The 27,727-nt window shown below is 41.1% G+C and overlaps 1 protein-coding gene across 1 annotated transcript in view; it reads left to right on the forward strand.

The window, feature by feature from the left end:
• The window catches only part of OCA2 (OCA2 melanosomal transmembrane protein), a gene marked incomplete at both ends in the record, with an annotated part of 262,492 nt that extends 236,387 nt beyond the window's left edge, over positions 1–26,105 (forward strand). The window contains 3 exons of the mRNA XM_082841763.1: positions 1,989–2,082; positions 24,978–25,071; positions 26,021–26,105. Of these exons, the coding sequence (XP_082697889.1) occupies positions 1,989–2,082; positions 24,978–25,071; positions 26,021–26,105 (273 nt within the window). The remainder of the gene's footprint in view (positions 1–1,988; positions 2,083–24,977; positions 25,072–26,020) is intronic.
• Positions 26,106–27,727: the final 1,622 nt, after the last annotated feature.

Here is a 27,727-nt window from a genome sequence, read left to right on the forward strand (position 1 = left end):
AAGGGCCCAGCATCCTGTGCTTAGTTGTTCCAAGTCTGTTTCTTCGAGCCAGCTAGCACAAGAAGTCCTTTAGGGTGGAGGTTGGCCTTTTATGACAGCATGCTGCTTGGTGTGTATGGTGCCTGGTGGCCACAGTGTGTGTGTGTGTTTGCTCTGCTCATTGATGACTAGGTGCTGGGAGAAACCCTGCTTTGCTCGTTTCTCCAAAGAACCAAGACGTCAAGTCTGAAATTTCCTCTGTGACAATAATTGGGTTCATCATGAGACAACAGAAGCAAGGATTGAAATTTGCCATGGGGACTGCTCAGGGGACCCTTCTGACGGGAATTTCTGTTTCTTTGTTAAGGAGACTTCCCAGGATGTTACTCATTTCTCTTCCAGTAAATATTTGGGGCTACCGAGAATGAAAAAGTGAATTGAAATTCTCCTTGGACCCAGCTAATAGGAAGGACTCTTTCTCAGACCCCACAAGGCAACTCTGGAGAGCTTTTGGCAGGACTAGAAGAGCAGTGTGTACCATAGGTGCATAGGTCTGTGGGTTGGCCACAGCCCATTGGTCAGGGCTCTGCTGGTGCTTATGGGGCTCTTCCACATGTCCTCCCTCTGGGGACACCAATAGGTGGCAATACTTCCTGGGATTTGCTCTTCTCATAGCTGAACCTGAAGCTTCAGCGAGGCTTACAGTAACATGGGGTACTTCTGTCTAGTCCACCCACTGGTCAAACAAGCCACTGGCCAAGGCCAGAGTCAGTGGGGTAAGGAAGTAGATCTGTCTGTTTCACTGGAGACCACTGCAGAAGGCATGCAAGTGAAGTCCTATTGCAGAGATAAAAGGATGGGGAGTGATCCAATCTTCCCAAATGAGGTGTTGCTTTTATGACATCAGGAAACCTGGTGTCCAGTAGAGTGTAGCTCTGTTGTCCCCTAATTCTCTATAGCAAATGAAATCACATGTCATTTACATATCTCCACATTGTTTTTATCTTTCTGTCTGTGATTTTGGGTAGTCCTTTCCAGATGGGTTACTGTTGGAGCCCTCCTCTTCCTGCTCTTTACAGAGGTTCACACAAGGCAACTGCTCCAAGGCAGCAGGTCCAGGGGGTCCCTCCTTAACCTCTAATGGGCTGCTCTGAGGTACCTAACAGTGGTAACATGGACTAACATCTCCTGAGCGTGCTGGAAGCAGGTCCAATGAGTACATCTCCTTCTGTCTTTCATTAGCAACATGAGCCACAAGGGGGCATGTTTTGGGAACACAAATTTCACACAGAACCGTCACAACTGCTACGTGTTTCACTAATTACTATAATGTGAAATTTATCCCTATTAGAAAGATGCACTGGATGTTGCCATGATTTACTAGAGAATACTACTTCCTAGTCATTGAATCTGATGCTTGTTACATCATGAACATCAGCAGGTGTGGGGTGACTGCACAGAGGCAGTGGTGAGAAATGGTTTAGCACCGGTTTACCTGCATGCAGTTTGGAATCAGAGAACTGATTCTGGCTTAGCCACTTACAAGATCTGTGTCTCTCCATGTCTTGATGTCCTTATCTATCAATTGAAGGTATAACATACACATCTGGAGGAAGTTTGAGGATTAAATAAGATGATGTACACATGGAGTTAGTGTAGGACTTGATCCACTGCAGGGCTAATAAATGCTGGTTAGATGGTTGTGGTCCCAAACACTGTGTTAGATTCTATGCGACTTCACCCCATTTAGGAATCCACAGCAGCAGTTGGAGAAGGAGCTGAGGAGAAGGGGGACCAATCGGTCATGTGGCTGGAAACAAAGACTTACTGATGGTCTCAACCTCAAGGTTTTGTGGATTCCAAAGGTTGCTTTTATTTCCTTTTGAACATCCTGTGCTCCCTACAGTTTGACTGCTAAAAAAGTGCTTTGGATTTTGCAAGTTGGTCATAGAATGGGAAACTCCTCTGGCCTTCCATGGACCTGATATCAGTGTCCTTTTCCTCCACAGATTCCTGTGCTCCTGAACCTGAGCAGAGACCCTGAGGTCAGCCTGCCTGTGCCACCACTCATGTATGCCCTTGCCTTCGGCGCCTGCCTGGGAGGTAAGGGGGTATTAATGCATTTGAGGGAGGGCCCCCTGACACTGTGGTGAGCCTGAAGTGATAATTAATGCATGCCAAACTGAAAGTAAATTAAGAATAGTACAGATGATTTCCTGAGTGGAAACCCATCTTCACTTTTGACTGGAGCAGTTCTAGGCATACTCAGTTCCTCTGCAAGGCCTGTCACTTCTCACTTTATGCAGAACTGCCCCTGACATTCTAAGTGTGTGGCCTGAGGATGATCATCATGACATCTCAAAGTTAACCTGCTCCCACACTGAATGCAGATGTGACTTAGGTTTAGAAACAGATATTGAATCAGAAACCATCCTCAGTGGCAGCTTCTTATTCCCTTTGTAAGGAGTGTGTGTTGGGGGGTGAAGTGATGAATGAGTAAGCTAAGAAGTTGAGACTCTAACCTAAGAGTAAGAAGAAAGATTTTTAAAAATTCTTTTTGGCTGAAGGAGTATGTTGTCCTGTGGAGTCATTGAAAAGCCAATTAGAAAAATGTTGGGAGAGACTAACCTCTGGTGAGTAAACACAAAGGCTTTGGACGTAATTGTATTCGGAAGGAGGCCTAATCACCTTTGGGAATACAAGAGGATTGTGAGAATCTTAGATAAACATGCTAGATACCTTTTAAGTTTTTATTTTTACATTCAGATATTCTTAGATAGTCTATCTTTCTCTGTTCTTTGATTTGTCTCAACTATTAGATCAACAACCTTCTTTTTAGTTTATCTTCTTGTTTGTAAAGGGAGATTAATGTCATTCAGTGAAGTTTCTGTGATTTCTGGAGAGCTAATTCACCTAATCCAGCAACTGAGGCCTCAGGTTCTGAGTGCAGGGTTGTTAAAATGGCCCCCATCTGAGATCAGCCCCAGGGAAAGCAATAACTGCATTCAAGCTACATTTAATATCAGTGGTAGAGACAGAATCCAAAGACACCTGGAAATGTGCCCTCTGTGTGGAATTTTGTTCATTAGACCTTATCGAGTATCTTCTATACCCTGGCATTGTCCTTCAGAGTGGGGAGACAGTCACCTAAGCTAAGATTATAACATAAATGTATCCTCTCATTGCCACGTGCATAGAGTGCTCAGGGGGTACCAGGGAGACTGGGGGAAAGTCAGGAATGACTCTCCAGAGGGGAAGTTTTGAGCTGGGTCTCAAAGGATGAGAAACCTCCTGGGCTAGTTCAGATTCTCCCAGAACACATAGAATGAATATGGAGGAGATTTGTTCTATAAATTGGGTGTGACTCACTAAATAGTTTGAAACAAAAAGTCTTTCCTGGTCTGCTCTCAGTACCTTTTGGTTGCTCTTTTTAATAAGAGCTAAGAACAATTCAAATAAGTCTTAAGAAAAATCTGCCTTAGACTGGGTGTCCTAGAAGGCAGAGGTTGAGGCAAGTTTGCATGCTGAAGATTTATTGGGACATGTACTCCTAAGGCAGGAAGACTGAGGGAGGAAGTGAGGTAAGGCAGTGAAGGAGAGAAAGCAAATACATGGTACATTACAAAGCTAGTAACAGCTTCAAAAGAAATCAAAGCCAATTTTTAGTTAGGTGGGGATGGGACATTTTCTAGATGGTTCCTGAAGAACAGAAAAGCTAAGTGAAATCTCTTAGTGCCTTTGTAGAGTGTGCAGTGAAGTGGGTTATGCTGCAGAACCAATGAGAGAAAAGCTTCAGAGACATGCTGGGCCTTTGCAGACTACACTGAAGTGGGGACAGGGCAGAGAGCCACCTTTTGAAGGGTGGACAGCCAGGACAGAACTTCAGAGAGAATCTTCAGCAATCAGCAGGTTATAAACCTGTTAGAAAATTGATAACTCGGCTATATAACCAGAAACCCATAATCTTCCTTTGCTCATATCTCTGTTTCAGAGAACTCCTCATCCCACCCTCAAAACATTTGCAGCTGGTGGGAAATTGAATTCAACTTAAGGTGAAACAAAGCCAGGTCCAGCTCAGCAACAGATTAGATTGGCTCCATGCCCTACACTGACAGCCAGGCACAAATGGGGATGCGCTCTTCAGTGTGTGTGTGTATGTGCAAATATTATACTTTTGTCTCAGTAGTTCTTTACATAAATTGTTCAGCATACCACTACCTTGGTAAAGAACACCTACAGAAACCCTGCAGATAACCTCATACTTACTGTTGAAATACTGAATGTTTGTCCCCTAAGATTGGGAACAAGGCAAGGATGTCTGCTCTCACCTCTCTTATTCAGCATAGTGCTGGAAAATCTACCTAGTGCAATAAGGCAAGAAAAGGAAATAAAAGGTATACAGATTAGAAAGGAAGAAATTAAATGGTTCCTACTATAGATGACATGATTGTCTTGGTGGATATCAAGGAATCTATTTTTTAAAAAATCAGAAAACCATATAACTAATATGTGAGCTCAGCAAGGTCACTGGATACAAGGTAGACATACAAAAATCAATTTTAGCAATGAACACATGGATACCACAATAAAATATACAATACTATTTAAAATCACTCAAAAAATTAAATACTGAAGCTGAAATTACAATACGCTTATAAAAGAAATTAATGAAGATCCAAATAATTGGGAAGACATACAGTGTTCATGGATTGGAAGGCTCCACATAGTAAAGATGTAAACTGTCCCCAAATTAATATTTAGGTTTAATGCAATTCCTACCAAAATCTTAGTAAGATTTTTTGTTTATATCTATGTCTATAGAATTTATAAATATATATATGGAATGGAGGACATATAAATTGTAAATAAGCACATGAAAAGATGTTCAGCATTATTAACCATTAAGAAAATGCAAATTAAAACCATGATAAGGGAATTCCTTGGCAGTCCAGTGGTTAAGACTTTGCCTTCCAATGGCAGGGGGGTGCAGGTTTGATTCCTGGTCAGGAACCTAATATCCCACATGCCTGGCAGCCAAACAACCAAAACATAAAAGACAAGCAATATTGCAACAAATTCAATAAAGACTTTATAAATGGTCCACATCAAAAAAAAAATCTTAAAACCATGATAAGATATCATCACACACATATAAGAATGGCTAAAATAAAAAATAACAAGAACACCAAATGCTGACCAGAATGTGGAAAAAATGGATCACTCAGACATTGTTGTTGGAAATGTAAAATGGCCATCACTCTGGAAAACAGTTTGTCAATGTCTTAAAAAACTAAACCTGCAACTGCCATAAAACTCAGCAATTACACTACTAGGAATTTATTCTAGAAAAATAAAAACTTATGTTCATGCCCAAACGTGTACACAAATGTTTATGGAAGCTTTATGTATAATAGCCAAAAAGTAGAAACAAATATGATGTCCTTCAACAATAAATGTTTAAACAAACTGTGATACAATACATCCATACCAGGGAAAGCTACTCAGCAATAAAAAAATAAATGAGCAACTGATACAAGTGACAACCTGGATGAATTTCCAGAAAATTATGTGGAGTGAAGAAAAGCCAATCTGGAGGAGACTCCTTCAAGATGGCAGAGGAGTGGGACGTGGAGATCACCTTCCTCTCCACAAGTACATCAAAACTACATCTACATGTGGAACAACTCCTACAGAACACCTACTGCATGCTGGCAGAAGACCTCAGACTTCCCAAAAGACACCCTCAGGTGACCTACAGGCTGAGGTGGGGCCAAATCCAATGCTGAACCCCAGGAGCTCTGCAAACAAAAGAAGAGAAAGGGGCATTTCTCCCAGTAGCCTCAGGAGCAGCGGATTAACTCTTCACAGTCAACTTGATGTACCCTGCATCTGTGGAATACCTGAATAGACAATGAATCATCCCAAAATTGAGGTGGTGGACTTTGGGAACAACTGTAGACTTGGAGTTTACTTTCTGCATCTAATTTGTTCCTGGTTTTATGTTTATCTTAGTTTAGTATATAGAGCTTATTATCATTGGTAGATTTGTTTATTGATTTGGTTGCTCCCTTCCTTTGTATAAATATATATATCTTTTTTCCGTTTTCTCTTTTTGTGAGTGTGTATGTGTATGCTTCTTTCTGTGATTTTGTCTATATAGCTTTGCTTTTGCCATTTATCCTAGGATTCTGACTGTCCTTTTTTGTTTTTGTTTTTTTAGTATAGTTTTTAGTGCTTGTTATCATTGATGGATTTGTTTTTTGGTTTGGTTGCTTTCTTATTTCCTTCTCTCTTTCTTTAAATTACTTTTGATAATTATTTACTTTTTGATAATTTTTTTATTTTCTCTGATTTTTTTTTTTTTGGCGGTACGCGGGCCTCTCACTGCTATGGTCTCTCCCGTTGTGGAGCACAGGCTCCGGACGCGCAGGCTCAGAGGCCATGGCTCATGGGCCCAGCCGCTCCGCAGCATGTGGGATCTTCCCAGACCGGGGCACGAACCTGTGTCCCCTGCATCGGCAGGCAGACTCGCAACCACTGCGCCACCAGGGAAGCCCAATTTTTTTTATTTTAATAACATTCTTTTCCTCCCTTCCCTCCTTCCTTCCTTCCTTCCTTTCTTTTTTCTTTCTTCCTTTCTTTTTCTTTCTTCTTTCTTTCTTTCCTTTTTTCTTTCTTTTTTTCCCTTTTCTTCTGAGCTGAGTGGCTGACAGAGTCTTGGTGCTCCGGCTGGGTGTCAGACCTGAGCCTCAGAGGAGGGAGAGCTGAGTACAGGACATTGGTCCACCAGAGACCTCCCAGCCCCATGTAATATCAAATGGTGAAAACTCTCCCAGAGATCTCTATCTCAACACTAAGACCCAGCTCCACTCAATGACAAGCAAGCTACAGTGCTGGACACCTTATGGCAAACAACTAGAAAGACAGGAACATAAGCCCACCCATTAGCAGAGAGGCTGCCTAAAATCATAATAAGTTCAGAGACACCCCAAAACACACGACTGGACGTGGTCCTTCCCGCCAGAAAGAGAAGATCCAGCTTCATCCACCAGAACACAGGCACCAGTCCCCAACATCAGGAAGCCTACAGAACACACTGAACCCACCTTACTCACTGAGAGCAGACACCAAAAACAACAGGAACTACAAACAGGAAGCCTGTGAAAAGGAGACCCCAAATACAATAAGTTAAGCAAAATGAGAAAACAGAGAAATACACAGCAGATGAAGGAGCAAGGCAAAAACCTTACCAGACCAAAAAAATGAAGAGGAAATAGGCAATCTACCTGAAAAAGAATTCAGAGTAATGAGATTAAAGATTATCCCAAATCTTGGAAATAGAATGGAGAAAATACAATAAACTTTTAACAAGGACCTAGAAGAACTAAAGAGCAAACAAACAATGATGAACAACATAATAAATAAAATTTAAAATTCTCTAGAAGGAATTAATAGCAGAATAACTGAGGCAGAAGAATAGATAAGTGACCTGGAATATAAAATAGTGGAAATAACTACTGCAGAGCAGAATATAGAAAAAACAATGAAAAGAACTGAAGACAGTCTCAGAGACATCTGGGACAACATTAAACGCACCAACATTCAAACTATAGGGGTTCCAGAAGAAGAAGAGAAAGAAAAAGGGACTGAGAAAATATTTGAAGAGATTATAGCTGAAAACTTCCCTAATATGGGTAAGGAAATAGTCAATCAAGTCCAGGAAGTGCACAGAGTCCCATACAGGATAAATCCAAGGAGACACATGACTAGACATATACTAATCAAACATTCAAAAATTAAATAAAAGAAAAAATATTAAAAGCACCAAGGGAAAAGCAACAATTAACAAACAAGAGAAAGCCCATAAGGTTAAAAGCTGATCTTTCAGTAGAAACTCTGCAAGCCAGAAGGGACTGGCAGGACATATTTAAAGTGATGACAGGGAGAAACCTGCAACCAATATTACTCTATCCAGCAAGGATCTCATCCCGATTTGATGGAGAAATTAAAACCTTTACAGAAAAGAAAAAGCTAAGAGAATTCAGCACCACCAAACCAGCTTTACAACAAATGCTAAAGGAACTTCTCTAGGCAGGAAGCACAAGAGAAGGAAAAGACCTACAATAACAAACCCCAAACAATTAAGAAAATGGTAATAGGAACATACATATTGATAACTACCTTAGAGGTAAATGGAATAAATGCTCCAACCAAAAGATGTAGACTGGATGAATGGATACAAAGACAAGACCCATATATATGCTGTCTACCAGAGACATACTTCAGACCTAGGGACACATACAGACTAAAAGTGAGGGGATGGAAAGAGATATTCCATGCAAATGGAAATCAAAAGAAAGCTGGAGGGCTTCCCTGGTGGCGCAGTGGTTGAGAGTCCGCCTGCTGATGCAGGGGACACGGTTTCGTGTCCCAGTCTGGGAAGATCCCACATACTGTGGAGCGGCTGGGCCTTTGAGCCATGACTGCTGAGCCTGCGTCTCTGGAGCCTGTGCTCCACAACGGGAGAGGCCACAACAGTGAGAGGCCCACATACCGAAAAAAAAAAAAAAAAAAAAAAAGAAAGCTGGAGTAGCAATTCTCATATCAGACAAAATACACTTTAAAATAAAGACTATTACAAGAGACTTAGAAGGACATTACATAATGATCAAAAGATCAGTCCAAGAAAAAGATACAACAATTGTAAATATTTATGCACCCAACATAGGAGCACCTCAATACATAAGGCAAATGCTAACAGCCAAAAAAGAGGAAATAGACAATAACACAATCAGAGTAGGGGACTTTAACACCCCACTTTCACCAATGGACAGATCATCCAAAATGAAAATAAATAGGGAAAAACAAACTTAAAATGCTATATTAAACAAGACAGACTTAATTGATATTTATAGGACATTCCATCCAAAAACAACAGAATACACTTTCTTCTCAAGTGCTCCTCGAATATTCTCCAGGATAGATCATATCTTGGGTCACAAATTAAACTTTGGTAAATTTAAGAAAATTGAAATCATATCAAGTATCTTTTCCAACCACAACACTATGAGACTAGATATTAATTACAGGAAAAAAATCTGTAAAAAATACAAACAAGTGGAGGGTAAACAATACACTACTAAACCAAGAGATCATTAAAGAAGTCAAAGAGGAAATAAAAAAATACCTAGAAACAAATGACAATGAATACAAGATGACCCAACACCTATGGGATGCAGCAGAAGCAGTTATAACAGGGAAGTTAATAGCAATGCAATCCTACCTCAGGAAACAAGAAACATCTCAAATAAACAACCTAACCTTACACCTAAAGCAATTAGAGAAAGAAGAACAAAAACCCCAAAAGTCAACAGAAGGCAAGAAATCATAAATATCAGATCAGAAATAAATGAAAAAGAAATGAAAGAAACAATAGCAAAGATCAATAAAACTAAAAGTTGATTCTTTGAGAAAATAAACAAAATTGATAAAACATTAGCAAGACTCATCAAGAAATAAAAGAAGACTCAAATCAATAGAATTAGAAATGAAAAAGGAGAAGTAACAACTGACACTGCAGAAATACAAAGGATCATGAGAGATTACTACAAGCACCTATATGCCAAAAAAATGGACAACCTGGAAGAAATGGACAAATGCTTAGAAAAGCACAACCTTCTGAGACTGAACCAGGAAGAAATAAAAAATATAAACAAACCAATCACAAGCACTGAAATTCAGACTGTGATTAAAATCTTCCAACCAACGAAAGCCCAGGACAAGGTGGCTTCACAGACGAATTCTAAAAAATATTTAGAGAAGAGCTAACACCTATCCTTCTCAAACTCTTCCAAAATATAGCAGAGGGAGGAACACTCCCAAACCCATTCCATGAGGCCACCATCACCCTAATACCAAAACCAAAGATGTCACAAAAAAAGAAAACTACAAGCCAATATCACTGATGAACATAGATGCAAAAATCCTCAACAAAATACTAGCAAACAGAATCCAACAGCACATTGAATAGATCATACACCATGATCAAGTAGGGTTTATCCCAGGAATGAAAGGATTCTTCAATATAAGCAAATCAATCAATGTGATACACCATATTAGCAAATTGAAGGAGAATAATTATATGATCGTCACAATAGATGCAGAAAAACCTTTTGACATACTTCAACACCCATTTATGATAAAAGAAAAAAAAACCCTCCAAAACATAGGCATAGAGGGAACTTACCTCAACGTAAGGAAGGCCATATATGACAAACCCACAGCCAACATTGTGCTCAGTGGTGAAAAACTGAAACCATTTCCCCCTAGAGCAGGAAAAAATCCAATGCTGCCCACTCTCACCACTATTATTCAACATAGTTTTGGAAGTTTTAGCCACAGCAATCAGAGAAGAAAAAGAAATAAAAGGAATCCAAATTGGAAAAGAAGTAAAATCGTCACTGTTTGCAGTTGACAGGATACTATACATAGAAAATCATAAAGATGCTACCAGAAAACTACTAGAGCTAATCAATGAATTTGGTAAAGTAGCAAGATACAAAATTAATGCACCGAAATCTCTTACATTCCTATACACTAATGATGAAAAATCTGAAAGAGAAATTACAGAAACACTCCCATTTACCATTGCAACAAAAAGAATAAAATACGTAGGAATAAACCTACCTAAGGAGACAAAAGACCTGTATGCAGAAAATTATAAGACACTGATGAAAGAAATTAAAGATGATACAAATAGATAGAGAGATATACCATGTTCTTGGATTGGAAAAATCAACATTGTGAAAATGACTATACTGCCCAAAGCAATCTACAGATTCAATGCCATCCCTATCAAACTACCAATGGCATTTTTCACAGAACTAGAACAAAAAATTTCACAATTTGTATGGAAACATCAAAGACCCTGAATAGCCAAAGCAATCTTGAGAAAGAAAAGAGGAGCTAGAGGAATCAGGCTCCCTGACTTCAGACTATACTTCAAAGCTACAGTAATCAAGACAGTATGGTACTGGCACAAAAACAGAAATATAGATGAATGGAGCAGGATAGAAAGCTCAGAGATAAACTCACACGTATATGGTCACCTTATCTATGATAAAGAAGGCAAGAATATACAATGGAGAAGAGACAGCCTCTTCAATAAGTGGTGCTGGGAAAACTGGACAGCTACAGGTAAAAGAATGAAATTAGAACACTCCCTAACACCATACACAAAAATAAACTCAAAATGGATTAATGACCTAAATGTAAGGGCAGACACTATAAAACTCTTAGAGGAAAACATAGGCACTACACTCTCTTACATAAATCACAGCAAGATCCTTTTTGACCCACCTCTTAGAGAAATGGAAATAAAAACAAAAATAAACAAATGGGACCTAATGAAACTTAAAGGCTTTTGCACTGCAAAGGAAACCATAAATAAGATGAAGAGACAAGCCTCAGAATGGGAAAAAAATATTTGCAAATGAAGCAACTGGCCAAGGATTAATCTCCAAAATATTGGAGCAACTCATGCAGCTCAATATCAGAAAAACAAACAACCCAATCCAAAACTGGGCAGAAGACCTAGGTAGACTTTTCCCCAAAGAAGATATACAGGTTGCCAAAAAACACATGAAAGGATGCTCAACATCACTAATCATTAGAGAAATGCAAATCAAAACTACAATGAGATATCACCTCACACCAGTCAGAATGGCCGTCATCAAAAAAATCTACGAACCATAAATGCTGGAGAGGGTGGGAGAAAACGGAACCCTCTTTCGCTGTTGGTGGGAAAGTAAATTGATATAGCCTCTATGGAGAACAGTACGGAGGTTCCTTAGAAAACTAAAAATAGAACTACCATAAGACCCAGCAATCCCACTACTGGGCATATACCCTGAGAAAACCATAATTCAAAAAAAATCATGTACCACAATGTTCACTGCAGCACTATTTACAATAGGCAGGACATGGAAGCAACCTAAGTGTCCATCAACAGATGAATGACTAAAGAAGATGTGGCACATATATACAATGGACTATTACTCAGCCGTAAAAAGAAATTAAATTGAGTTATTTGTAGTAAGGTGGATGGACCTAGAGTCTGTCATACAGAGTGAAGTAAGTCAGATAGAGAAAATCAAATACTGTATGCTAAAACATATACATGGAATCTAAAACAAAAAAAAGGCTCTGAAGAACCTAGGTGCAGGACAGGAGTAATGATACAGACATAGAGGATAGACCTGAGGACCCAGGGAGGGGGAAGGGTAAGCTGGGATAAAGTGAGAGAGTAGCATTGACATGTATGCACTACCAAATATAAAATAGATAGCTAGTGGGAAGCAGCTGTGTAGCACAGAGAGATCAGCTCTGTGCTTTGTGACCACCTAGAGGAGTGGGATAGGGAGGGTAGTAGGGAGAGGCAAGAGGAAGAGGAAATGGGGATACATGCATACCTATGGTTGATTCACTTTGTTATACAGCAGAACATTGTAAAGCATTTATACTCCAATAAGGATGTTAAAAAATAAAATAAAATAAAATGAGGAAGGTACATTTATAAGCAAAAAAAAAAAAAAGAAACTCAATATCAAAAAAACAACCCAGGGGACTTTCTTGGTGGTCCAGTGGTTAAGAATCCGCCTTCCAATGCAGGGGATGTGGGTTCAATCCCTGGTCAGGGAACTAAGATCCCACATGCTGGGAGGCAACTGAGCCCGTGGGCCACAACTAGAGAGAAGCCTGCACTCCACAACTAGAGAAAAGCCCAGACACTGCAACAAAGAGCCTGCATACCACAACAAAAGATCCCACGTGCTGCAACTAAGACCTGATGCAGCCTAAATAAATAAATAACAAAAAAACCACCAACCCAATCAAAAATGGGCTGAAAACCTAAATAGACATTTCTCCTAAATAGACATGGTCTCCAATACAGATGACCAATGAACACATGAAAAGATGTCCAATATTGCTAATTTTTAGAGAAATACAAATCAAAACCACAATAAAATATCTCCTCACACTAGTCAGAATGGCTATCATCAAAAAGTCTACAAATAATAAATGCTGGGAAGGGTGTGGAGAAAAGTAACCCTCCTACACTGTTGGTGGGAGTGTAAATTGGTGCAGTCAGTATGGAAAACTGTATCAATATTCCTTTAAAAACTAAAAGTAAAGCTACCATATGATACAGCAATTGCACCCCTAGAATCTATATATAGAATATATCCAGAAAAGATGAAAACTGTAATTCAAAAAGATACATGCACCACAATGTTCATAGAAGCACTATTTACAATAGCCAAGACATGGATGTGATATATATACATATAATGGTATATTACTCAGCTCTAAAAAAGAATGAAATATTGCCATTTGCAGCAACATGGATGGACCTAGAGAATATCATACTAAGTTAGACAGAGAAACACAAATATTATTTGATATCACTTATATGTTGAATCTAGAAAATAATATAAAATGAATGTATATACAAAAAATAGACTCACAAAAAAAAAACATAGGAAACAAACTTATGGTTAAAGGGGAAAGGGAGGAAGTATAAATTAGGAGTATGGGATTAATAGACACAAACTACTATACATAAAATAGATAAGCAACAAGGGTTTATAACACAGGCAAAAATATTCAATATCCTGTAATAACCTATAATGGAAAAACATCTGAAAAAATATAACTAAATCACTTTGCCATACACATGAAACTAACACAGTATTGTAAATAAACTATACTTCAGTAAAAAGTAAAATTAAAAATAAAATAATAAAAATGATAATGAGTACCAAGAAAAGAAAAGAAAAGAAAAAATACTCCTTTTTTCCCAGTTAAAATGGCAGGCAGGTATTGCTGAGACCAATAATATCTCATCATGCTGCAGTGGGTAAGAATTCCTCATTGGCAATGGACCACTTGCCAGAAAATGAAAGGCCCTTTCAATTTCATGTTTCACATTGCCAGGGTGAACTGGCTCAGCAGGTTAATTTTTTCCTGAGCACTTCTGGATTCAGAGAAAGGAATGGGGAGATTTTCAAGGATCAGAGTGAGAGAAGGGGTAGCAGCTGGTCCCCCTGGCTGTGTGATGACTTGGGCAGGGTGAGAGGGCTGTGTGGGGATGAAAAGGTAAAGTCAGGAGCTTTGTGGCTCAAACTCTTTCCCTGGAGAGTGAATGAGGCAGAGACATGAGCAAAGGCTAAGCTGACTTCTCTCATGTACGGCCCTTGCTCAGCCTTTGCTCATTTGATTTCTATCCACTTTTTCAGGAAAGTAGAATGGATGGCACTGTGGGGACTACTATTCCGCTTAAACTCTCTCTGCATAGCCTGACCTCCTTCCCCCAGATCCGCTTTTCAGTCATCCCTTTGCATGAGGTCTTTTGGTTTCCTGAAGGCCTTGTAACATGGGAAGCAGAACATTAACTTACTAAGTCTCACTGAGCTCTGTTTCTTTTAAGAATGCTTTCAGCTACAGGTAAGAGAAACCTGATTAACAGAGGCTTACACGTTCAGGGAAATCATCTCTTCTCATATAACAAGAAGCTGAGGGTCAGAGGGCTGGCAAGCATCAGCTTGATGTCTCGTAATATTAGAAGCAGGTCTCCACAATTCTCTTGGCCTATCCCTCTCATCACAGATGTTTCATGGCTGCATCCAAAGCAGAAAGCATGGAGTAGAACTGGTACCAATACATTTTTATCACGAGGACAAAAGCTATGCCAAAAGGCTCACAAAAAGGTTGCCCCCATGGCTTATTGGTCAGCCAAATGAGACAAACAGAGTGGATAAGGTACCTAAGCAGGTGGGGTACAGGGAAGCCACAGAGAAGAAGTCTAGCCAGCCAGCACGTCCTACACAAACATTGGAAAAAGATTGTGTCAGCTGTCATAGTGGAAAGAATGCTAGATTTGGATTCAGAAGACCTTGATCAATATCTCAAATCTGCTAAGCTTTGTAACCATGAGCAAACCACTGAACATTTCTATTATATTGATTAGGATGGTTTGGGTTATAAGGAAAGGAAGATACAAAACAAGATGGTGTCAGCAACAGGAAGAGTATCTCCTGTGACAGGCAGTCAGTGGTGGAGCAAGTCTAGAGGTGTCTCAGGGCTTCTTGGTGTCTCCACCTACATGCTCTGCCACCCATCAACGACACTTAGAGCTGGCCCCACACTCGGGCTGGAAACAGCTCCAGGAATCTCATCACCACACAACAATGGATGGTACCCAGAAAAAGTAGCAGGACTACTCTCTTTTGTAAAGTTTTTTCTCAAAATCAGGGAAATCATTACCAGAAGTTGCCCTCTCCCCCAAGAAGACACCTCACAATGTCTCCTTGACATCAAATAGCTTTGGCTGGCCCACTCATGTTGGTCACTGGCAAGGGGCAGGAATCCATCTGACTGTCCCTGCCCCGTCATCGGTGGGGAGGAGATATAGGGGAGTCAGCTACCTCTGTGTTAAATGACAACTTTCCCTGGGCATCTCACAGGATAGTCCTGAGGTTCACTTAAGATTATGAATGTGAGAGTACCATTCAGATGTCAATGGTTGTTTCAGTAGTTTAATAAGATGCTAGCAGTCTTTTGATAGTTCCCCACATGGCATGGGTTCCATGTGGTGGGGAGAAAGAAGTCCTAGGTGTCACTACTCTGGCTCAGGCCACCTGGCCAGTTTCCATTTACAGAGGTGTGAATTAGAAGTTGGGCTGTGCACACAAAGAGCTGCTGCCTGTCTTGGCATGTCTGGGTAATCCTACATGAAAACTAATGTATGGATCTAGAGGCAGAACAAGAACCTTTTCCAAAACTATTCTCTGCCGTGCTCTTGATGACCATTTTAAATGTTTATAAAGAACCTTGAATCTAACGTCCTATGTCAACCAATCCAATCTGAGGTAAATAAACCATACTCTCAGACCAGTGGTAATGTTTCATTTGACAGAAAACATAAAAATTAATTTTATGCACTGGAATTCCCTTTGGAAAGTATTAATAGAACTACCTGCCACTCAGGATATGAACTTGACCAAAAGGAAGCAACAGGTTTTAATGTAGCCGTGTGCTGCTTGGATTACCCACAATCTCTAGACAACTTTGTCAAGGACACCATGCATACTTGGACCTAAAGCATTCTTCATTTTTGTTTGTTTTCTGTGTCCCACAAGTAGATATTTAAATTATTTTTAGTTTGTTTTTATCCAAATAATACGTGAATTTGGCAACAAGTAAAATAAAACAGCTCAGATTTATCAAGGAAATTAACAACCACAATGTGTTCTACAAGCAACAGAAACTACTGGCTTGGTCATAGGTTCACTCCAGCTGGGAAAACCCATCAGCAACATTTATGCTACCCTGACTATGTAAATGCCACACTGCAGGGCCAAAATGTGCACCAGGATCAAGGTCCAATCAAGTCTTCTTTCTTTAAGCAGATGTTTCATCATCTGCTTAAAATCATGTCATTTTAATTTACTTCAAATTTGGTGACAAATTTCATACCATTTTTGTTGAACCTAGTATTTCTAGTTACTTGTTTTCAACGTAAAGAGAGTAAGGAGGAGAAACTCTGGAGCTGAACTGCAGGAATTTGATTCCCAGCTGTGGGATTTTCTAGTTGTATGACTCTGGGAAAGTTTCTAAGGCTCGCTGGGGTTCTAAAATTTCATAAAGATGGCATTAGGTATGTATTTACTCATGTGCTGCTTCTACTCTGCAGAATCCACTTCTATCATTTCTTTGATAAATTCCTCCCTTTCATTTCATTCTGTCCTTTCTGAGATTTTTCTAGTAGTTGAATTTGGGGTTTCCCATATTGAACTTGTGTATATTATTTTTCCTCTGCATTTTCTTCTTTGACTTTTGCCTCCAGACTTGGGGATGTTTCCTCAACTTTATTTTTCAGTCAACCTGTCTATCTATATACATTTATTTAGGTTAGTAATTACGGATTTAGTCATGAGAACATTTTTCCCTCTGGTTTCCCTTCTTTATTACTTTAATTAAGCTTTTACTTTGAGATAGTTGTATATTCACATGCAGTTGTAAGGAATAATATGAAGAGATCCTATGTACCATTTATCCAGTTTCCCTCAATGGTAATATATTGTGAAACTATACTACAATATCACAGTCAGGATATTGACATTGAAGCAGTCAAGACACAAAACATTTTCATCACTAAAAAAAATCCCTCACATTGCCCTTTTATAGCCACACCCACTTCCTTCCATCCCCACCCCCTACTTAACCCTTGGCAACCACTTACCTATTCTACATTTCTACAGCTTTGTCATTTCAAGTATATTATATATTATTATTTTATTTATTTATTTTTTTGCGGTACACGGGCCTTCCACTGCTGTGGCCTCTCCCTTTGTGGAGCACAGGCTCCGGATGTGCAGGCTCAGCAGCCATGGCTCATGGGCCCAGCCGTTCCGCGGCAATGTGGGATCTTTCCAGACCAGGGCACGAACCCATGTCCCCTGCATCGGCAGGCGGACTCCCAACCACTGCGCCACCAGGGAAGCCCCAAGTATATTATATAAATGGAATCTTACAGGGTGTAACTTTTGGGATTGGCTTTTTTTTTCTTTAACATCTTTATTGTAGTATAATTGCTTTACAATGGTTTGTTAGTTTCTGCTGTATAACAAAGTGAATCAGCTGTACATATACATATATCCACATATCTCCTCCCTCTTGCATATCCCTCACACCCTCCTTATCCCACCCCTCTAGGTTGATACAAAGCACGGAGCTGATCTCCCTGTACTCTATGGCTGCTTCCCACCTGCTATCTATTTTACATTTGGTAGTGTATATATGACCATGCCACTCTCTCACTTCATCCCAGCTTACCCTTCCTCCTCCCCATGTCTTCAAATCCATTCTCTACAGCTGCGTTGTTATTCGTGTCCTGCCTCTAGGTTCTTCAGAACCATTTTCTTTTTTGCTTTAGATTCCATATATATGTGTTAGTATACAGTATTTGTCTTTCTCTTTCTGACTTACTTCACTCTGTATGATAGATTCTAGGTCCATCCACCTCACTACAAATAACTCAATTTCATTTCTTTTTATGGCTGAGTAGTATTCCATTGTATATATGTGCCACATCTTCTTTATCCATTCATCTGTTGATGGACACTTAGGTTGCTTCTATGTCCTGGATATTGTAAATAGAGCTGCAATGAACATTGTGATACATGACTCTTCTTGAATTATGGTTTTCTCAAGGTATATGCCCAATAGTGGGATTGCTGGCTTGTATGGTAGTTCTATTTGTAGTTTTTTAAGGAAGCACCATACAGTTCTCCATAGTGGCTGTACCAATTCACATTCCCACCAGCAGTGCAAGAGTGTTCCCTTTTCTCCACACTCTCTCTAGCATTTATTGTTTGTAGATTTTTTGATGATGGCCATTCTGACTGGTATGAGGTAATACCTCATTGTAGTTTTGATTTGCATTTCTCTAAAGATTAGTGATGTTAGGCATCCTTTCATGTGTTTGTTGGCAATCTGTATATCTTCTTTGGAGAAATGTCTGTTTAGGTCTTCTGCCCATTTTTGGATTGGGTTGTTTGTTTTCTTGATAATAAACTACATGAGCTGCTTGTACATTTTGGAGATTAATCCTTTGTCAGTTGCTTCATTTGCAAATATTTTCTCCCATTCTGAGGGTTGTCTCTTCATCTTGTTTATGGTTTCCTTTGCTGTGCAAAAGCTACTAAGATTTATTAGGTCCCATTTGTTTATTTTTGTTTTTATTTCCATTCCTCTAGGAGGTGAGTCAAAAAGGATCTTGCTGTGATTTGTCTTGGAGTGTTCTGCCTATGTTTTCCTCTAAGAGCTTTATAGTGTCTAGCCTTACATTTAGGTCTATAATCCATTTTGAGTTTATTTTTGTGTATGGTGTTAGGGAGTGTTTTAATTTCATTCTTTTACAGGTAGCTGTCCAGTTTTCTCAGCACCACTTATTTAAGAGGCTCTCTTTTCTACATTGAATATTATTGCATCCTTTATCAAAGATAAGGTGACCATATGTGCGTGGGTTTATCTCTGGGCTTTCTATCCTGTTTCATTGATCTATATTTCTGTTTTTGTGCCAGTACCATAGTGTCTTGGTTACTGTATCTTTGTAGAATAGTCTGAAATCAAGAAGACTGATTCCTCCAGCTCCATTTTTCTTTCTGAAGATTGCTTTGTTTGTGTTTCCAAACAAATTGTGAATTTTTTTGTTCTAGTTCTGTGAAAAATGCCATTTGTAGTTTGATAGGGATTGCACTGAATCTGTAGATTGCTTTGGGTAGTATAATCATTTTCACAATGTTGATTCTTCCAATCCAAGAACATGGTATATCTCTCTATCTGTTTGTATCATCTTTAATTTCTTTCATCAGTGTCTTATAATTTTCTGCATACACGTCTTTTGTCTCCTTAGGTAGAATTATCCTAGGTATTTTATTCTTTTTGTTGCAATGGTAAATGGGAGTGTTTCCTTAATTTCTCTTGGTTTCCCCTTTTTGGCTTTTAATATTTTTTCTTTGTATTTTGTTTCTGTTAGTTTGATTAATATGTGTCTTGTCATGTTCCTCCTTGGTTTTATCCTGTATAGGACTCTTCCTTTCTTGATCTTGGATGACTATTTCCTTTCCCATGTTAGGGAATTTTTTGACTATAATCTCTTCAATATTTTCTCAGGTCCTTTCTCTTTCTCTTCTTCTTTTGGGACTTACTTGAATGTTGATGCTTTTAATGTTGTGTCCAATGTCTCTGAGACTGTCCTCATTTCTTTTCATTCTTTTTTCTTTATTCTGCTCCATGGCAGTTATTTCCACCATGCTATCTTCCAGCTCACTTATCCATTCTTCCGCCTCAGTTATTCTGCTATTGATTCCTTCTAGTGTATTTTTCATTTCAGTTATTGTATTGTTCATCTCTGTTTTTTTGTTCTTTAGTTCTAGAGCTTGTATGTTGCTTTCTTATTTTAATTTGTCTTTGTGTCTGCTGTTCTGATTGGGCGATTGCCATTATTCTGTCTTCTGGATCACTTATTTGTTCTTCTGCATTATTTAGCCTGCTCTTCATTGCTTCTAGATTGACTTTTATCTTGGCAATTGTGTTGTCTTATTTGAATGTTTCATCTTTATAGTTTCCATTTCCTTGTTGCACTGATCTGCGTTTCTATCGATAATCTTTCTTAAGTCTTTTAGCATTTTTATTACCTCCTTTTTGAACTCAGGTTTTAGGAGAATGGAGAGGTCTGTTTCATTGTTTGTTCTTTCAGGGGATTTCTCTTGTTCTTTTATTTATTTATTTGTTTGTTTGTTTATTTTCTTGGCCACACCATGCAGCTTGTGGGATCTTAGTTCCCCGACCAGGGATGAAACCCAGGCCCTCAGCAATGAAAGCACATAGTCCTAACCACTGGACTGCCAGGGAATTCCCTTTTGTTCTTTCAATTGGCAGTAGTTCCTCTGCTTTTTCATCTTAGTTAAATTTCTTTTTTTCTATGAATTTAGGAGAAATAATTGTATACTCTGGTCTTGATGGGCTTTTTTTAATGAAGGAACATCCCTCTGTAGACTGAGTCCAGTTTTTTGGTGTGAGGCCTGTTTTTGCTATGGATGCCTGCCATGTCTTTCCTCAGAGTCTGCTGGCCCTTATCCACTTGATAAGGGGTGTGATTGGTGTAGTGATGCCCAGAGCCTGCACTGGATGTTCGGTGGGGCCTTCTCTTGGCTGTCACAGCCCTGTCAGGGCAGGATCTGTTTTCCAGTTGTTGGAGTAGAAACCCTGAGGGTAGCATTCTATAAGGCTCTATTACCCTTAAGTGTGTGCTGTATCCACAAGGAGGTGAGCATTGAAGGAAGTGAAGCCTGTGTGGTCACAGCAGGCCTAAGTGCCACCCATACAGCCATCCACAGGTCTGCCCAGAAGCACTGCAAAGTTGCATCCCTTTCTCTGTTTTGTTCATCCCAGACCTAGTGCTAGCCTGTCACTGGTGACCAGGGTGTTGTGACTACTGGAATTGAGGTGGTTGTGCTGCCCCTGGGACCTAGGCTGCCTCTATGGTAGGGCTCTCCCAGGGCCTGTCTGTCACAGATCTATCTCCCACCTGCATTGTGAAAGGTGAGCAGAACTGGAGTGCTCCCACCAGGAAAGGAACCACTGTGTACTCCTCCCCAGGGGCTGTCCACTGAACATGTGTGACTCTGTTGTACCACCCACCACCTGGTATGTGCACCAACAAGCTCCACTGCTGCCAGACCTGCACCTGGAACTACCAGTGCTGTGGCCAAGCTCACAAAGCCTACCACCACCAGAGCCATGCCCTGGTATGAGCATGTTGACAATGGTGTTCCTAGGGGGACCTGCACCCTGACCTGCATGTGCTGATAATCGGGCTCCTTTGGCCAACCTGTACCCAGCTCTGTGTGTGCTAAAGATGGGCTCTGAGTTTTGGCCCAGACTACACTCCAGGGCCTCTAGAGCTAGACCAAATCCTCTCCCAAGGTCCCTCTGTTGAAGCCCAAGTTTCAGAGCCTAGCCACTGTGCATTGTATCATCCCTGCTCAGTTCATGTTCTGGGGTGGGAAGTGTCACGATGTAGCAGCTGTCAGCACCAGTCTCTCCACCCTGATTACTAGCAAGCCAGTACACATGCTCTCCTTGCGAGTAGAGTTCAGCCCCCTCCAGTCCATCTATCTGACCTGGCAGACCTCTGCGAAGAAGCAGCGGGTTCCCAGGGAGAGGGACCACCTGTGTGGTCTTTCCTCTTTCACAACTCCCTCCCAGTGGGACCGGTCCCTTCATGATGCCTTTTTCTTTTTCTGTCCTGTTCAGTTACATGTGAATCTTTCTTGCTGCTTTGGTTGTATAAGAGATTTCTGTCAGCTTTCAGTTGGTTTTCTGTGAAATTTGTTATTCATGTAGATGTATTTTTGATGTGTTTGTGGGGGAAGGTGAGTTCCACATCCTCCTACTCTGCCATCTTGATTGGGAGCAAAGGGAGTATGTTTTCAACCATTAATCCCCAACACAAGAGAAGGAAAGTGTTGCCTGTTATTTTTAGAGGCCACCCAGGTTCCTGCATGTGACCCTGAATCATGTGTGAAGTTCTGTTTTGTCCAGAAGCAGAGGTCTCCATGTTAAGTCCTGGAGTAGCAGTGTTTGTGGTGGCAGAGCAGATGCTGCCCAGCTACTGATGTGTGTGCTCTGTGATAGAGGTCTGCAGGCAGGGCCCTCTGAGGAACATTGGCTTCCCTGTGGTAGCAGACTTGTCAGACCCTGTGAAATAATACCCAGGCAAGATGACTCTGTGTGGAATCTCTCCAGAGCAAGAGTTAGCTTGTTGGCAGGGTGACTGGATGGGCACATTGGTATGTCAGCACCTAGCTGGGACCAGTGCTGCCATAAAATTTGTACATTGCCACCTGCTTGGAACCCTTCAAATGCTCTGCATGGCTGTCTACAGAAAGGCCTCAGGCTTACATCATGCAGCCTGAGCCCTACCCTCTTTGATCTTCCTCTGGAGTCAGAATGCCTGGTTCGAGTCTTGGGCCCACCCACTTCCTAGCACCAACAAGTCAGCATGTTGCCTCTCTGCACCTCAGTTTCTTCATGGGGACACGGGGACCTCAATGCTCAGCCCCTTGAGCGTTTGCTCTCTGCCTCTCTGATCTCATGCCCACTGCACATCTCCCACGTGGTGTCATGCCTTGTCTCTCCACTAACAGGCTCCCTGTGAGCCCCTGGAGGATGTGAGCTGATTTCCATGGGGAGTGGCTTACTGGGGTTAGAGGGTGAGCCTGCTTAGGGTTGGGCAGTTAGGAAGAAGCTAATGGAAGTCTGGGGTGGGGGGAAAGTGGGAGCAGAGGCAGATCTCAGAATTGAGATGAAAATCCAGACTCAGTTCTTGCCATAACAAATAGACAAACTTTGGGGATTTTTTATCTTACAAGTTCTTGCCTTCTCGGTAAGGATGGCTCAGTTGGGTCCCTGCTTAGAGTCTCAAAAGGCCATGATCAAGGTGTCTGCAGGATGTGCTCCCTTCTGGTGGCTCTGAGGATGGGTCTGCTTCCAACCTCACTCAGGTTATTGGCAAATCCAGTTCCTTGGAGCTGTAAGACTGAGTCTCTTTTCCCTAGCTGGCTGTGGCCACTCTAAAGTCTGTCCTGTGCAGGCAGCTTGGGTGTTGGCCTGTCACACCCCCCCCTGCTATGGGGCAGCTGTCCCTCTCTCCTTGGTGATGGGCTTGTCCCTCCTGCCCTCCCACCTCCATTGCCCCCTTCCTAAAACTCTGGATGGGTCCATACACTTTGAACTACACTGAGGAATAGGGGGACTGTCACAAAATGGGGCATCAGAAACACAATGACCACAAGCAGATTGGGGCTTGGGCTTGGTGGGCTCGGAGCTCTGGGGAGACGCTGGAGGTTTTTATTGAGCTCTTAACATCTAAAGTCATATTATTGACATGTCAAATATATTTAATCCTTAGAGAAAGCATGTAAATGGACGTGTCGTGCTATTTCAGAAGTTTTCACCAAAACCCCTCTAGTCAAATTTTACACGGAGTAAAGGCAGGGAGAGTGAGATGAGGCTCTTCATGATGCTTTGCGCTGGCAGCCTGTGGGCCTGGTGCATAATGAATCCTACCGGATTGGATGCCTGTGTGTTTCAGGAGAGTGTAAGGACTGAGTGGAGAGGGGACATGTGTGCAGCTGAGCACTCACACGACACCTGCAAAGGCCTTTCATGGGTAACGGAATGGGTGCCATGGTCCTCCTCCATGGAGAAACCTCATAGGTCACATGGCTCTGAGGTTATTTATTCCTTACTTCTCTCTGTGCTCAGTGTTCCAGCATGGAGTTCTGGGCCAATGTAGCACTGAAGGGCACAGCTTCCTTGGTCCTCGCCCTCCTGCTCTGCTGTCCAGTCTTAGAAAGACCAGCCCCTCAGGCCCGTGAGGGCTGTTGGAAGCTACAGATTTATGTCTCACAGTTCATAGTCCTCGGCAATGCACAATGCCAGAACTGAACTAACTTGGCTGAGCCTGGGTCGTGCACCCATCCCCAAACACTGACCTCTGCGGGTGGGGACTGAAAGATGCCAATGGGCTTCACTAAGTAAATTTACCCTTTCCTGAACCCAGCTCTCTGTTGGGGGCTGGGTTTGAGTCACATCCTTCACTGTGAGGCCGCACTTGTGTATGTCTATGCACATAGTTTCCCTGCAGATCATGTGTGCTGTCAAAAAGGCCCAACCAAAGAGGCATTTTATTATCATGGTTGTTTACATCCATCTTTCCATCCACACAAAGGATTTGCTAGTAGGTGTCCAGACCTAGAGTCCTAAGGATGGTGGTTCTCATCTGAGATCCTACTGCTCTGAAGACACATGTTCTCTCCTGTGGATGTTGACCCTACTTACATTTTCCTCTGAAAGATATATGTCACCACGTCCCACAGTGATTTGCCAATTGTCCTTAACTTTTCCTCTTCCCTATCACATCCAACAGAAGTAGCCCTATTCATAAATGAATTACTATATTTACAAGCAGTGAATTTATTTTCTGTTTGCCAGCAGTAGTTGTATAAAGTATCTGATTTTGAAAGGTTTAAGATCCTCAGGGCACCAAGAGCTAAAACGTAGGAGATCCCATTTCTATCCCTGGAACCCTCAGGGTAGGTGTACCCTTTCTATAGTTTGGAGTCTATATTTGTAAAGTGACAACCAGAAAGGTGAGGAGAAAGTTTATGAAAATATGTCCATTAGCTTCATGGTTTTCTTTTGTTCCTGCAAATATTTGCACAGCAATCACTTTGGTAGTGAACAGTAAAGTAATCATCAATCAAAAGCCTGTGAGATGATCAAAGTATCATAGAACAAAAGAGAACAGGAGCCTACCACCAAGATAAACTGAGATTTTATTTTACTTTTTTGAATTTTTATTCTAGGTAATGGGACACTGATTGGAGCATCAGCGAATGTGGTTTGTTCAGGAATTGCAGAGCAGCATGGATATGGATTTTCTTTCATGGAATTTTTCAGGTACTTTAAAAACTCATTTAAAATTTCTGTTTATATTGTCCCTAAACTTACTTTATTAAAAAATCAGGGCTTCCCTGGTGGCTCAGTGGTTGAGAGTCTGCCTGCCGATGCAGGGGACACGGGTTCATGCCCCGGTCCGGGAAGATCCCACATGCCGCGGAGCCGCTGGGCCCGTGAGCCATGGCCGCTGAGCCTGCGCGTCCAGAGCCTGTGCTCCGCAATGGGAGAGGCCACAACAGTGAGAGGCCCACGTACTGCAAAAAAAAAAAAAAAAAAAAAATCAGCCACACATACTGCTAAGCACTAATATAAGCATGTTTTAATAATTAGAGATACATTGATATTTTATGTTGTTGTTCCCTTGAAAATTCCAGTGGGGATTTGTGCCTTGACTGCCCATGATGAGGGTACATAATGAGAGTCTGACATCCCTCTACCGGATTGCCCAGCAAAAAATTTCATGACTGAAGGGACCCAGGAATATTGCAGACTGGGGGCAGGCACCTCTCAGGAGGACAGTGCAGAGAGGAGGCCCTGGATGGGGGAGAGCAGCTGATGCCAGCTCCTGCAAAGGAGGACCTGCTCTGAGGGAGCCAGGTCCGCTCTGGGGTCCTGGCCCCTACATGCTTGTGTTCATATGGCACCACTGCATTTTGGATGCAGGAACTGGGCAGAATAGACATTGGTGGTGCCTGTAAAATGGTACTGTCAAAATGAACTGACATTCATTTGGGGGATACAATGGGGGATATCTAATGGAGGCACACATCCATATCATCTAGGCTGAACCCAACTTTTGATTTCTAGAAATAAAAGACAGTTACCTTTATGGATATATAAAGCTTATAAGGCCACATTCTTTTGCAATAGCATAATATAATAATAAGTCCAGATCTCACAGTACTATGCAGACACCAGACACCATAATCCACTTCTCTTTGTGTTTCAGGTTGGGCTTCCCAATGATGGTTGTCTCCTGCATGGTTGGGATGTGCTACCTCCTTGTTGCTCATGTCGTTATAGGATGGAATTAGTAGATATACAATGTGTGAAGACTGAGGGAAACTTGACCCATTACCAACATCAGTAGAATACTACCCCAAAACCACTCTTTGGAGAAGAAAAGGTGCTTACCATGGGGGTGCTCTGGAATGGACACCTTTGCTATCCACACTCTTATTTGGGTGAAGCTGGCAAATTGTGGTAAATACAAGATAACTTACACAAGATTCTACCACAGGAAAATATGTATATCTCAAAATATATCTAAGCTATGCTCTGTAGGAAAAGACACAAATTCAATAATTCACTCCAAATGGCTTGTGTTGTTTAAATATCACTTCTCCTGAGGCTATCAATAGTTTTTCTTCATGTAATCACTTTTCATGTTAAAATAATGAGCATTCAAATTGTATACCCTCTTAATGCATACTTTTCTTGGGAAGGGCATACAATTTGTAAGGAAACATTATATGTATTAAAAAAAAATACTGCCCCTTGACAAAGGGTCTTAGAATTTGTTAGTCTCTTGCTTTTTAGTAGCTTACATTATATAAAATTGCATTTTATTCATTAATGGTTTTCTCTGGAGTTTTTTTTTTTTTTCTTTTTTTTTTTTGCGGTACGCGGGCCTCTTACTGCCATGGCCTCTCCCGTTGCGGAGCACAGGCTCTGGACACGCAGGCTCAGCAGCCATGGATCACGGGCCCAGCTGCTGCGCGGCATGTGGGATCTTCCCGGACTGGGGCACGAACCCGTGTCCCCTGCATCGGCAGGCAGACTCTCAACCACTGTGCCACCAGGGAAGCCCTCTCTGGAGTTTTTAAGTCATCAGTTAAAAGTCCAGATATTTGACTTGCAGAAATCGTACGTGCTTTTTTAAAATAATATTTTAAATATTTACCAACCTGGAAAAATAATCTTCAGTTTTGAAAATGGTGTATGCTATTTCTATCAATTACCCCAAAGTGTGGTCAATACATTCAGCTCTACATACCTGCTGGATTTCAGTGGTGCAGTCAACACTTACTAAATGCTATTCTTTTGTGGAACATTAAACATAAAGCAAGGACAATGAGAGCAAAGATTAAGAGGGAGCTGGGCTTCAGCTGAGGTCTCATCTGCTCTGCTTGATCAATACCATGGCTATAACTTAGACAAAAAATCCTCTTCTTCAGTTTCGGTCTACTGTGTGTGATACCTTGAGATGAGATGAAGAAAAAGAAGATGTTTACTGGGGACTCTGCTCAGAAGCAGTAGTTGTATAAAGTATCTGATTTTAAAAGGTTTAAGATCCTCAGGGCACCAAGAACTAAAATGTAGGAGATTCCATTTCTGTCCCTGGAACCCTCAGCGTAGGTGTACCCTTTCTATAGTTTAGAGTCTATATTTGTAAAGTGACAACCAGAAAGGTGAGGAGAAAGTTTATGAAAATATGTCCTTCAGCTTCATGAGCTATCTTTGAATTCCTTGTCAGCAAAAGTGACAAAAAAACCCATTTTTGTTTTAAAATCTGGGTTGAGGAAGTCACAGAAATTGCATGTGCACCTGACTCACTGCTCGAGTGAAGCCCTTGCTCCCCAGTCTTTCCAGGAAAGGAGCCCTGCCAGCATTCCAGCTCTGCTCCCTTTTCACGTTGCCTCACTGAAGCTTAGAT

The sequence above is a fragment of the Leucopleurus acutus genome (assembly GCF_964270905.1).
Source record: "Leucopleurus acutus genome assembly, chromosome: 6".
In the NCBI taxonomy this organism is placed as follows: domain Eukaryota; kingdom Metazoa; phylum Chordata; class Mammalia; order Artiodactyla; family Delphinidae; genus Leucopleurus; species Leucopleurus acutus.